This window comes from Enhydra lutris, unplaced genomic scaffold, assembly GCF_002288905.1.
Source record: "Enhydra lutris kenyoni isolate GAN:26980312 unplaced genomic scaffold, ASM228890v2 scaffoldscaffold102, whole genome shotgun sequence".
In the NCBI taxonomy this organism is placed as follows: domain Eukaryota; kingdom Metazoa; phylum Chordata; class Mammalia; order Carnivora; family Mustelidae; genus Enhydra; species Enhydra lutris.
The window spans coordinates 484,619-499,281 of NW_019154186.1; the positions used below are offsets into that span (position 1 = coordinate 484,619).

General features: G+C 36.4%; 1 protein-coding gene across 1 annotated transcript in view; it reads right to left on the reverse strand.

Annotated features, from left to right (window-relative positions):
- Window positions 1-7,621, reverse strand: part of LOC111139356 (CHM, Rab escort protein 1) — a 164,327-nt gene extending 156,706 nt beyond the window's left edge. Inside the window, exon 1 of the mRNA XM_022491620.1 lies at window positions 7,557-7,621. Within this exon, the coding sequence (XP_022347328.1) occupies window positions 7,557-7,605 (49 nt within the window). The 5' untranslated portion in view covers window positions 7,606-7,621. The remainder of the gene's footprint in view (window positions 1-7,556) is intronic.
- Window positions 7,622-14,663: the final 7,042 nt, after the last annotated feature.

A 14,663-nucleotide genomic window follows, 5' to 3' on the forward strand; every position in this document is an offset into this window, starting at 1 on the left:
TAATGGGGGGAGGGGGGTTGGGGGGGGTGGGATTATGGACATTGGGGAGGGTATGTGCTATGATGAGTGCTGTGAAGTGTGTAAACCTGGCGATTCACAGACCTGTACCCCTGGGGATAAAAATGTATGTTTATAAAAAATAAAATTAAAAAAAAAAGAAAAAGAAATAAACACAACCATGTCATGCAGTTCACCTTCATCAAAAGGTTTGCAAGCTAACACAGATGTCATGATGTTGTAAATGATGAGTTAAAACTGTAAGATTTTGTTGGCATCTGGATTTTAATGTCAACAAAGGTGACTCCAAAAATGAACTGACTGCCAACCACAAAGCTAGGGCACATTAATATAATACTGATAGTATAAGGCATTTTTGAGTTGGAAGAATCTCACAACTTCATTCTAATAACTCAGTTTTAGCTAGAACAGCTCTAGTCTTAATAGCTTGACCTAGGTCAAACTTAACTAAGCCTTAGGTTATATATTTGTAAAATGGAGATAACTATATCTTCCACAGACAGGGTTGTTGGGAGAATCAGATAATACATTTTAAGAGCTTAGAACAGTACTCATATACAGTAAATATTTCTCATATATTTGTTTAACAGTGTGTTGTAGGTACTAAACTATCTGTCATCTATTTGGCTTAGATAGCTCATGACAAAGTAACACAGTTCACAGGAAAAAAGTTGTGATTAGAACTCACAACTCAGTAAGGCATGGGAATGAAAGGCAGAGCATAACAAATACAGTCAATGATCTCATAATAGCAATGTAATGGGACAGATGATAGCTACACTTGTGATGAACATAATGGATAAACTTGTCAAATCACCAAGTTGTGTATCTGAAACTAATGTAACTGTGTCAACTATACTCAAACAAAATTTATGTGAAAAAGAATTCACAACTCAACATCTTCCTAATATGCCTTTTATCTGTATGTAACACCTATTTCTCTAGAGCTTGTATAAATTTTTCCATAATAATCATTTAATCTTATATAGAAAAGTAATTTAGTGCTCGCTTCAGCAGCAGATATACTAGAAAAGTAATTAATAAATTTAATAAATGTGCAAATCTGGATCACAGATATATGACCAAAACATTTCAAAGCAAAATAAAATGATTAAAACTCCATTAATTAATAGTCATTATAACTCAATGTGTAACACTAGGCTGGACAAAAAAGATATGTGATATAAACCAAATCAGTCAAGTAACAGGATTTAAACTCTTTGGTAAAAATCCAATATGAGATAAAATACTTACACTGAGCACCATACTGGCCAAGCTGCTCTTGTTCTCTCTGTCTGTCTGTCTCTCTTTTGCCCCTGGTCTCTTATTTCCAAACTACTTTTTAAATAGCCTCAGTATAATAACATGATGGCTCTCATAATCACGCTTTGGAAAATCACTATCTGTGATAAATTACCATTTCTTTTTACAATGCCCTTTAATAAGATTATTTAAAAAGTAAAAAGACAATGAATCAATCTTTCTAAGTATCCCTATTTTCTTGGCTACAACTAAATATCCTCAAAATGTTTCCAATCTCTCTAGCATTTTATATACACACAGACAAACACACACACACACCACACACTAATACATAATTTTTAATATGTATGTCAACACAAACTTTTAGAGACTTTTAGTCTATTTTACTTTTAAAACCATTCATATACATATCAGGCACAACCTAACATTTCAGTTAAAAGACTCTGCATTGAAACTGAATAGCAGGTGATTTAGCATGAGCTACAGGTCAATTATACAGAACTATAATTATTTCTGTGCATTGGGATTTTATGTTAAACATCAGAATGTGATGATGAGCAGCCATATTTGATTTTAATTGCTGTAGCTTGAGTTATCCAAAACATCATGAGAACACTAGAGAAAATGAGAAAATGACATGAGCCATGGGAGATGAAAATGATGCTGCAGAGGGAACTCTAGTAACAGATGCAGCTCTGAGGAACTGGCTCAAACTTATAAGGGAAGGATAAACCTCTCCCAACAAGTCTTCTCCAGAGTTAGATGACTCCCTTTACTTTCCTAGGTTCTGAGAGCAGAAAAGACATACTTTTCCATCAATAAATGCCTGAAGGCTTGCAAAGCATTTCACTTTTGAAATACTATTTTCATTACTATTCATTGTTATTCAGTTAAATCTGGGGGCTTTCTTTAGCTCCTTCAGCATTCTTACACTGACAAAGAAGAGTTTCATACTATGCCCCAAATAAGATAAATCTGTTCACAACCTTTAGACAAAACAAAATGACAAATAATTCAAGGTGATGAACCAAAGAGAAAAAAGAAAAATAGAAAACCTGTAAACCTGCAAGATTAAGAAATCTGTTAGAAATAGTGGTAATAGACACACAAAGGTCTTTACTATCAACCAGCCAATGGGAAGAGGAGGAAAAGGACTCAGACATCTGAATCCTTCTGTTGCTTTCCATGGAAAGCCCTTCCTGGGATGCATTCAAGTAGAAACAGTGATGATAAAAGCACCTGGGAATGGCATCATGGGGCAAAAAAAAATCAACTACATTTTCTGAGCACTTACTAAACATTTTACAGGAAATATTTCATTGAATTCTCAACACAGCTCTGTGAGGTTTATTCTCATGTAGAGATGGAAAATTGCAACTTAGACATTAAGAGACATGTGTAAGGTGGCACAAGAGACACGGCTGATTCAAACCCAATCTGTCTCATTTCAGAATCATATTGTCAATCACTACATTATCACTACACTGCTCAAATGAGATACATATGGGTCAAAGTAAATAAAATATATGAATGGTATAGCATTTGTAAAACTAAAGGACTTTTGAAATACTATTTTCATTACTATTCATTGTTATTCAGTTAATATTCTCTAAAGACTTTTTGCCCCAACAATCCTCCAAAAATATGTGTATGTATATACATGTATGTATTTTACAGTGACCTGTTATACACAAATAAAATACTTGTTTCATTGAACTATATTCATCCTTACTACATGTAATATATTCTGATGTATTCTTCTCTACCTCTTTTTTAAATGCTAGAATTAATTTCATGACCCACAAATGGTGACATCTTGCAATTACCACATCAAAAAAATCACAACTCAGCTCTGGACAGATGATAGGTGTATGTATGTTTGGAAACACAGAAGAAGTATGGGCACCCTGTCATGTTAGAAATATATACAGGTATCCTGGGAGAAGAGTAAGTAAGATATATATGTGGGAAGTCACATATGGGGTATTTGGTAAATGTGTTTTCACAAAACCTCCTGCACCAATACTATTCCCCCAACATTTAGAGAAGTGATGTTGTACCACCACCATAAGCATTATAGTCACTGAGTTGCCAGCCAAGGCTGACATTATAATAATCAGCCAACATCAAAGAATGGAAGCGTGCTACCTATGTGACCTTCCTGATAAAAGGAGCTTACTGTTTACAAGAAAATTTTTATGACCCATTTTGACACCCACGTTTCTAAAGTATATTAAACACTGACCTGTCTCCTTAAAAGGACTATACAGAATTTAGCCTTTTCAAAGACCCAGGGTCATACTTAGGTTACACAATGGTAAACTTTAGAACTGGTAAATAGGTCACCTAATTCAAATCTCCCACTTTATAGATGAACAAACTGGCATCCCAAGAGGTCATGTAATTTGCCCAAAGTCACCCAGTAGAAAGGTCACGTGATTCCTATTACACCAGGCTGCCTCATCTATTATCATACTATGTGGAACACATAGTTACTTATCTAGGTAAGTAGTCACAATTTAGGAGCAATAATCTTTGTAATTTCTCCCATGTTTGTTATCTTGGTTATCTCATTTCTTTCCCCATAATCTTTAGGAATAAAACTCTTAAATCAAAAAGGATCTATGTGTTTATCTGCTGCAGGAAAAATTTTAAGCTAGCCCACTCCACAGTCCATCTTAGGGAAAGAACTCCCAAAGTATAATTGTGTGGTATACTTCAGAAAGGAAAGGGATGCAGACTGAATCCCTATGTGTCATCTTCAGAAAGCAAGAAGGATGCAATGGTAAGTCCTCATTGGCTTAAGAACAGTTCTGAGGCTGTGACTATAGGAATCCCAGTCTCTGAAAACAGGCAAAACAGTAAAGTTCACAAAGCAGGGACTAGATTCTCAGTAAATGTGGGTTGAATACTCTGAAAAACGAGTGTCTGTCATTATACAAACTGGTCCCAGGCCATTTTACTGTTTGACATAGGCTTGCACTTCAGGTGTTTGTCTCTTTCCTTTCCCACTAGGATATGAACTATCACTTATATCTAATGACATCCCCCAAACACAGCTTTTGCAGAAGTTGAGGATGTTTCTAATATGTTCTGAGCATATGGAATTATTTCTAAAATAAAAATAAGCTCTAAGCGAGGGCCTGAATGATTCCACTATGTAAGAAGCATGCCAATATTATCACAGTTCTCCTAACTTCCATCTTGCCTGCTCTTCTGTTGAACTGTTGGCTCTCATGCAGATTGCGGATTACACAGATGTCACCTCCAGTGAGGTATTAGTTACTAGGACTATTTTTAACCTGAAACCAATGATACTTCTCTATAGCCCACAAAATTATCATTCCAATGTCTTTTTAAAAGGCAAAATGTCTTGAAAATGACAACCATGTACCCAAACTGAAAGCCACTCTCTAGAACATCACTTACATTCAGTTTTGTCCTCTCCTTTAAGACTCCAGATGGCCCCCCTTCCTTATTCCATTTTCTTCTATAATTTTCACAGCTCAAATACTTTATTTTATTCCTCTGCCTTTGGGTGTTTGACACATATTTCCTGTATTTTGTAATCAGAAAGAAATGAACATAACTAAGAAAATACATACAAAATTTTATCTTCTCATAATCTCTTCAAAACATGACCTTAAGAAAAATCTTGTGATATGGAAAGTAAAAAAATAAATAAATAAATAATAATAAAACTAATTAATCAAGGACAAAGGGATTTGAATATTATCTACAGATGTTTTTATTTGAAGCCATTGTCTCTTTACACAGCTAAATCTACTAAAAGAAAAATTACATTTCATAGCCTATTTCTTCATGTTTGTGATACATACAGGTTTAATTCTGCTTTTGTCAGTAAAACTGAAATGAAGAAATGCTGCTTTTACTAAAATTTACTCAAGCTAGTACTTAGTAATGCAAACATATACAGCATGTGGAGCCCAACATGGGGCTTGAACTCAATGACCCTGAGATCAAGATCTGAGCTGAGATCAAGAGTTAGATACTTAATGGACTGAGCCACCCAGGTGCCCCTAATGCAAACATTTGTAAGGTTACTTCCAGCAAACTATTTCCGAAGAAAAATATTCCAAACACATTAACAATAATTTCAATTAAGTAATGACTGGAATTATTAGAATCATTTGCGAAATGACTTTTATCCAATTTCCCCATTTTTAACATACCTAAAAACAAAGCTTCATAACATAAAGTTCTGCAGTGTGCATGATAAACTCAGAGTATGTTCACCATTAAGTGATATAAAAAAAAACTTATAATTAACTTCAAGTAAGTTCTTCCTATAATTTGAGAAATAATATTACCTTCACTGGAATAGGTCTAAAATTAATCTTTTTCTAAATACACCAGATGCCGCCTAATGCAATTTTCTGTATCACTCACAGTATCTTCCTACCTCTACCATAACAGACTCTAACAAAATGAATATAGTCCATATTATGAACTGAACCAGAAAGCAACTATTTAAGAATTAATGGCACTTAATAATAGGAATTAACACTCTTATCAATTAAAATTTGAATCCAGATAAGAAAAATCTTATAATGGTTCAAAAAAATTTTTAAAAAACCCCAAGTTCCTAGGTAACAAAAAAGAAAGGCAATAATATAGAATCCAAATATGGTATAACAGCTATTCAAAAATGGATGTTGTTCTCGATTTTAGGATAGACTGGAGAGAACAAATGAATAGTCAATTGGCTCCTTCCAGCTCTCATCCAACATCTGTTCACAGCAACTACAGCCAAGTTACCTGAAGCCATGCAGTTTTCATAATGGGAATACACATGTCTTTACTGTCCTCAGACCACTTACCCAGGTGCAACTAGAATAAGAGAATTTTTGGTTAGACAATACCTGAAAGAATATCTAGTTTACCCTTTCTGTATTTAAAAACAAGACGACTGAGGCTCAAAGAGATTAAGTGCCCTAGCAATTCAAACAGCTGTTTAAAGGCCAAACAAGGTCTAGAAACAACTGTTCTCAATTATTTCTATCAATATGGGTTAACTCTGAAGGTCTGAAGCACAGATTCTCCTTCTGAGATGGAATGGGCCTTTGGAAATTTACCAGCTGTGTTATCTTGGGCACAGGACAAACTTTCTAAACCCCCTTTTCCTCTTTTGTAAAGTGTAGAGAATACCTACTCTGAGGTTGTTGTACAAACAGCTTCTAAAGTGCTTAGCACCTCAATTAGAAAATAATAAGCATTCAAAACCAGGTAGCTATTATTTTTACTCCCGCCCTAGAAACATGGCTGCCCCTACTGTTTGAGAAGACAAAACTCTATTCATAACACAATCGACAGGTTCTTATCCACCAGAGCTTCTCCAACCTACCACATTCTGCAAACAGGAGAAAACCCCACTCAACATCCTACTTCATGCCATCTAAAATCCGCCCTTTACACTATTAAGAAAAACAAAATACCAACTGCTGCCAAATATCTTCTGCCACGGGTTGTACGCTGAATTTGCCAACTAGAAATTGCAGGGGTTTTTCTGGCTCCACCCAAAACATGGAGAATAAATGATGGGTAAACTAGGGGAAGATAAGGTCACACACCTGAAGGGAAATTCACAGAAGCTTCTCAAGCTCATTTAGTCGTGAGGAGATAGATGGGTGATACAGAACAAAACGCTATCTTCCAGCATCATAAAGCAGGAATGGCTACCTCAACAAAATACAATTCCCTAGGCTTGTCAACACAATAGAAAAGAATCCGTGTCCTTATCCTAGTAAATTAATACACGAGCAACAATGAGCATCTTTCTGGAAAACCTGAGGACCGAGCTGTATCCGAGCTGCACTACACCCTAAGACTACATAAATATATGAAAAATTCCTAAGGGCGAGACAACATGATGGGGAATATCACCTTGAAATCAACAAGGAGAGAATCGTGTCATACCAAAAACGTCTCTTTGATAAAATCCCGACCCTGCGTTCTCACCACACTACAAACCCACCTCGCTCTAAGGAAATTACAGAATCACCCGCAGCAACCAACCTCAGCAATCGGCATCGACCAGATCGACCCCTACTCAAACGGCGCTAAGTACCGGGGGTCCAAGCCCCTCCCTGGAGCCGCCAAGTCCCGCGCTGACTCCACATTACCTCACTTCCTTCCCATCCTCCCTCCCATCCTCAATCCCCAGCATTTCTCGCTAAACGTCAACACTGACAGAGAAGGTAGGAACGAGACAGATTTCCTACACTTTGTTCGGGAAGTCCCAGAGCCGCACATACCCGTCCCTATCACGATCACATCAAACTCCGAAGGGAGATTGTCCGCCATCTTGAAAGGAAATGTGTCATGTGACTATTGCTTGTGGAAATGAAATCTAGTCAGGCATCGCCCTGGTAGAAGGCGGAAGGGAAAACAGTGTATTCTGGATATTGTAGTTCTTGGGTGGCCGGTCCAGGTAGGCGGCTACAGCATTTTATTTGAAATGTTTACGCAGATGTTAAAAGTTCAGTTTATTTTACAGCCTAAGTGCAGTAGCGCGTTTAGCCTGGAGGTTTGGGGTAGTAATGAGATAGAAATGTTTGCTCTGCTAGCTAGGATGAATGGGAAAACCTGGGTGCCCCTTGGCAGTGATGAAGCAAGAATTGCTGGGATGGATGAAGGGCGGACTGAAATTGAAAGGGGCTTGGTCTGTGAACAAAGGAAATTTTCATTCCAGCCTGGAAACTTGTTTCCCCGCGTGTGTGTGTGTGTGTGTGTGTGTGTGTGTGTGTGTTTTCGTTTTGCGCCCCCCCCCGGCATATTTTCGCACCAATTCTTTCAAACTATATCCCCTATCTTTTTCGTCTCCATGTCTCCCCAACGAAAACCCACGAAAAACCTCTCGCCTTAGCTTCGCCACAATGAAACCTAAGTTGCGTCTGAATTTGTTTTAGTTAGTCCAAGCAGCCACCCAGCAGTATATTTTTACAAAATCAGCTTCGCTTTACGGGAGGGGAAAAAAGATATGAAAGCATAGTAGTTGCTTGATAGGCATGTATTGGTTCTGAAACTGGTTTTTTATACGTGTACAAGGAGTCCATACTAGATTCTTCTGATAACCTGCTGCAGAAATGATCAAGGTAAAATGGCCTTATACTGAAGTGATTGTGTTTGAAAATTAATGAGGGGCTTTAGGGCTCATTGTAGTTATTTTAGGTATTTTACAAGAGTTTCAAAATAATTCAAGAGAGAAATAATTTCAAAAGAGAAAGTGCTGGTAGTGGACCTTCCCTTACATCATCCGCCCTCTGAACTGCTTGTGGTTTCCTAGTCACACTGTTTTTCCTTCAGCATGGAATGATATTCCCATTCTCCAGTTAACATATCCTTAATATTCAGCTCAGGTTCTACCACCTCCTCCTTTTATCTCCTCCCTATATTGTGTTGAATTTCCCTATGTAGTGTTAACACCCTGTTATAGCCTCCCAAAGTGCAGTAAAATTTTTTGCATTTATGTTGGTTCCTATACAATACACACACCTCCACACATACAAAAGGATACACCCAGGTATATAATGCCCTAAATCATAAGTCTCTCTATGACAGGGTCTGGGCCTTACTCATCTGTTTACCCCCTGCATCTAACATGAGCCTGTTGCTTGGTAGGAATGCCAATAAGTGTTTGCTGAACTGAACTTAGTTCTGACTCCCCTTGCACATGGCAAGTACTATGAATACAAGGACTAAGTCTTCATCTTTATATCTGCCAACACTATCATGTGTCTTATATATTGAAGATGCTCAACACATGTTTGTTACTTTGCTAAGGTTCCATGAAAATTCTTTAAAATTGTATTTTACTAGGTTGGATTTTGTTTTGTTTTGCTGCATTTTGCCATAATATTTAGCAATATTTTACATGTTTTCTTAATTTCTTTTATGGACTTTCTGGATGTATTGAACAATTCTCTTGTGATGGTCCTCTGATGAATATTTTGTGTAAGATACTCCTCTGAGATGTGTAATGTATTATTGTTCAGTAAATCACTCTGCCATTTGCCTTGATACAAAAACAAAGTTTTGAGTACTATCAGAAGTGAAATAGGGGCGCCTGGGTGGCTTAGTGGGTTAAAGCCTCTGTCTCCAGCTCAAGTCATGATCCCAGGGTCCTGGGATTGAGCCCACGGTCCTGGGATCAAGCCCCACATCAGGCTCTCTGCTCAGTAGGGAGCCTGCTTCCCCATCTCTGTCTCTCTCTCTCTCTCTGCCTGCCTCTCTGCCTACTTGAGATCTGTCTGTCAAATAAACAAATAAAATCTTAGGAGCACCTGGGTGGCTCAGTGGGTTAAGCCTTTGCCTTTAGCTCAGGTCATGATCTCAGGGTCCTGGGATGGAGCCCTGCATCCGGATCTCTGCTCAGCAGGGAACCTGCTTCCCCTATCTCTCTCTCTCTGCCTGTCTCTCTGCTGACTTGTGATCTCTGTCAAATAAATAAATAAAATATTTTTAAAAAAAAGAAAAAGAAGTGAAATAGATCTATGAGACTCTTAATACTACCGGTGGAAATGAAAATTAATAGATTTCCCAGAGTAAACACAGGAAACTTCAGAATCTCTAACAGTGAGAAGCTATGAATGGGTGGTTAAAAACATGATAAATTAAGGTATCTCTATTGATATGTGTATATGTGTGCATATATATATATATCTTTTTCAATATGCATATATCTAACTTTCTATGGACTCATAAATTTTCTAACAAATAGATACAATGTGAAGACACAACTTATTATTTCACTCAATTTTCCTTAAATACTTATTAAATACCTACTATGTGCAAGGCACTGAATTAGATGCTGGAATTACAGCAATGAGTAAAACAGACAAAAACCCCTGACTTCATGAAATTTACATCTAGTGGGATATAAAATAAAATAAATAAGTAATATTACTCTGTCATGCTAATTTTCCAATATGTTTTGCCCCAAATATGAAATCCCTTTCATTCTGAAGCTAGAAAGCAGGACCCTCGGAAAGGTAAAATTGCCAGCCTATATTGAGCTGTTCAAATGTATTTTTATAGATTGTCTACAAACTAAAGATGAATATAGGGGTTGGTAATGTCAGTAAAATAGCATGAAGCAAAGCAGCTTAATTGCTATATATTCTTTTACTCTAAGGATATCTATTTTTGAGAACTGAAATATTTTATTTGGATAAGTCACAGTATGGTGAGATGAGGGATACAAATTGACTTACCTATTAAATCACTGTGATTCTAATTTTGTACTTAATGATTTCCTGAGCTGAAAAGCCATGATTCCCTCAACATTTACCTTGTATTCAAAAGCTTACTTAACTGTGGGATCTGATGTGTCATCTTTTTACAAACCAGTTATTTAATGGTCTGTATCACTGGCTTTCCTTTGAGCTCCAGATCCATATATTCAAGCCCTCACTCAATTTCTCTTCTGAAAATGTCCAATACCAAACTCTTGAATATTTCAGCCCTACTCCCAAACCTCTTCATCCAGTATTCTCTCCCTTAGAAGCGATATCACCTTCTAATCAGTTACTCAAGTAAAAAACCTTAAGAATCATTCTTGATGTATCATTCTCTTTTGTTCTTAAACCAATTTCATCAGCAACTCTTGCCAGATCTCAAAGTTATATTGGAAACATATCCACCTCACAATCTGGACTGCCTGCATAATCTCTTGCCTAGACTACTACAGTAGGTCCCAGCTGGACCCCTCATTTATGCTTGCTTCTCTTCAGGCCACTGTCTACACTGTAGAAAAGCTTTAAAATTTCAAATATAGGGGTGCCTGTCTGGCTCAATTGATGGAGCATGTGACTCTTGGTCTCAGGGTTGTGAGTTCAAGCCCCACATTGAATGTAGAGATTACTTAAAAATAAAATCTTTTTTAAAAATTTCAAATCTAATTTGTCCTCCCCTCCCTAAAACTAGCATGATTTCGCATTTTTCTTTAAAACACACTCCAAAATTTTAGACATGGTCTAAAAGTCCCTGCTGGATTCTCTAGGCTCATCTCATACCTCTCACCCTTTTCTTTCTAAGCTCCAGCCATATTATCTCTCCATTTGTCTGATACCCCATGCTCCTTCCTGCTTCAGGGCCTTCATTCATGTTTTTCCATGTGCTAAGGTGAACTTTTGTCCTCCCTTTCTTCTGCTTTAATCCTGCTCATTTTGAAGTTCATTCAAAACATCACTTTCTCTAACAAGTCTTCATCTAGGCCTCAATCTGCCTTAAGTCTCTTATCACCCTATACTCCTCCTTTTTTGAACTTTCTTGATTGGAAATATCAAATTACTTATGCAATTTCTTATTTCATATCTGTTATCCTCCTAGGATGTAAGTTACACAAAAGCAAAGACTATGCCTATGTTGTTCACCATTATATTTCCAATACATCATTCATTGCCTAGTACATAATAGGCACTCAAAAATATCTGCTGAAATCCCACTTCTGGGTATATATCCAAAGCGAATAAAATCACTATCTCAAAGAGATATCTGGACTCCCATGTTCATTGCAACATTGTTCACAGTAGTCAAGATATGAAAACAGCTTAAGTGTTCAACAGATGAATGGATCAATCCATCTATCTATCTATAAAGGAATACTAGTTGGCCCTTAAAAAGAAAGAAATTCTGCCACTTGTAATGACATGGATGAAACTAGAGAACATTATACTAAAGTAAAATAAGCCAGAGAAAGACAAGTATTGCATGATTTCATTTATACGTAAAATCTAAAAAATATATATTTTTAAGTCAAACTCATAGTAACAGAGAGTAGAATGGTGGTTACCAGAGAAAGGCTGGGGGTGGAAGAAAGGGTAACATATTGATCAAAGGGTACAAAATTTCTGTTACAACATGAATAAGTTCTAGAGACCTAATATACAGCATGGTGACTATAGTCAAAAATGTATCATATACTTGAAATTTACTAAGATTGTAGATCTCAAGTGTTCTTACCACAAAAAAGGTAACTATGGGAGGTGATGTATATATTAATTAATTTGTGCTAATCATTTCATATCATATATATCAAAACATTACATTGTTTACCTTAAATATATACAATTTTTATTTGTCAAAAATTAAAAAATTAAATCTGTTGAATGAATGGGTAAATAATGAGGTACAGGATGTCTTCAGGAAACACCATATGAGTACTATTTTAACTGGGAATGAAATGAGTTGATTGCCCAGCAAACTTACTTGATCAACTGGTTTTGTGTTTATAACTGAACAATATACATGTGGTAAATAAACAATCCAGCTAACACAAAAGGTCAAACAAAGACTATAAAACTAAGAAATCTCTATAGCCTCCTAACCCTACCCAAGGTTGTCCTCCCCAGAGTTAAGCACTATTATCCATTCCTTGTGAATCTTTCTGGAGATAGTGTATGTGTATGCATGTCTGTGTGTGTGTGTGTGTGTGTGTGTGTATAAGGGGAGCAGTAATCCCTTTATTTCTTTTTTGACACAAATGGTAGAGTGCTATAAACATTATTCCTCACCTTACACCTGTATTCTTTTACTTGATATATTTGGGAGATCTTGTGTTCTCAGAACATATGGGGACACCTCATTTTTAATAGTTTCCTATAATTCCATTATATGACTACAACGTGATTTATTTAATATTCCTCTATTGATAGATATTTAGTTTTTTTCTACTCTTTGGCTACTACACATGGTACTGCAATGAACATCCTTTTCTTAGGCAATATAGGATAATGGTTATGAGTTCAAACTCTTGGCCAGACTACCTAGACTGGAGTCCTACTTTCATCACTTACCAACTGAATGGTCTCAGATAAGTTCCTTAACCTCTCTGAATCTGTTTCCTCATAGGTAAAGTGACAATAGTATTACTTATTCTCCATGGTGGTTATGAAGGGTAAGTAAAGTATTTAACACTATATTTGACTGGTAGTAAGCACTTGAGTATTAGTAGTAGTAATAGTAGTAGCTGCAGCAGCAGTCATTGTGGGCATATGTGAGATAACAAACTTTCACCCATCAGTTTGGCAAAATGAAATTATTTGATAGCATATAGTATTGATAAAGTTCTGGGGGAGCAGTCTCGCTTGTACACTGCTAATGGAAGTGGAAATTGATGCAATTTCTTTATTTTTTTAAAGAAAAAAAGATTTTATTCTTAAGTAATCTCTACAGCCAACGCAGGGTTCAAATCTCAACCCCTAAGATCAAGAGTCACATGCTCTAAGCATGACTGAGCCAGCCAGGCACCCCCTGATACAATTTCTTTGAATGGCACTTTGGCAGTATCTATCAACATTTTATATGCATGTATTTCGTTATTTAGGATTTTTTCATTTGAAATTTATCCTGCAGACTAGTGAATTTTTTTAATTCTTAGTTGAAATGATTGATATAATATAGATCATTTCAGTATTTTTTTTCTGACTTCAGATTTTAAATTTGTATGACCAAAGAATAACTTTTCATGTTAATAGTTATTTTGTCATGCAGTACTATAGAATACATATTTTTTCTTACATTAAATATAAATTATCTCCCTCCATAAAAGCTTAGGAATTGAACATACAAACATATTTAAGAAAGGCTTATCTAAATTCAAGGATTGTAAAAGTTAGTGGTATGATGGTAGGGGTCTTTGTTCATTGACTCCTAAACATCTAGAAGAATGCCTGTAATTGAGTAAGAGCTTAATAAGTATTTCTTGAATGCTGAAGGAGTGGAGATCTATAATAATCCCCTATAAAACCCTTTTCAATGCCATGGTCAGCCTTTTTCCCGAAGTGTGTTCTGGGGAAGAGTAATTCTGTAGGATATTAGTAGGGGTTTCATAATCAAATACAGTTAGAGAGCAATTAAAGTCAAAAGGTTTGTTAACTAGCAGACTCTTTAGATCTTTTATAATAAATATGTGAACTATGATGATTTCATAATAACTTTTTAAAAATGTTTTTTATTTGAGTATATTTGACCCAGGAACTTTTTTAAAGTGGCATAAATTTATCTATCTGAGAGAGAAAGAGAGAGCACACACATAAGTCAGGAGAGACAGAGGGAGAAAGAATCTGAAGCAGACTCTGCACTGATCAGGGAGCTAGACTCAGGGCGCTATCTCATGACCACGAGATCATGACCTGAACTGAAAATAAGGTTTGGTTGCTTAACTGACTGAGCCACCCAGGTACCCCAACACAATAACTTTTAGAGTACAGAACATACCTTGGGAAACACTAGCCTAGACTATTGGCCTGACTCAGAATGAAATTTCCTGTGTTTTCATAGATGATGTTTTTGCTTCATCATCATTAGTACACAGCAAGAAATTTTCTAGGAGTGGTAATGGAGCCAGATGGAGCAGAACT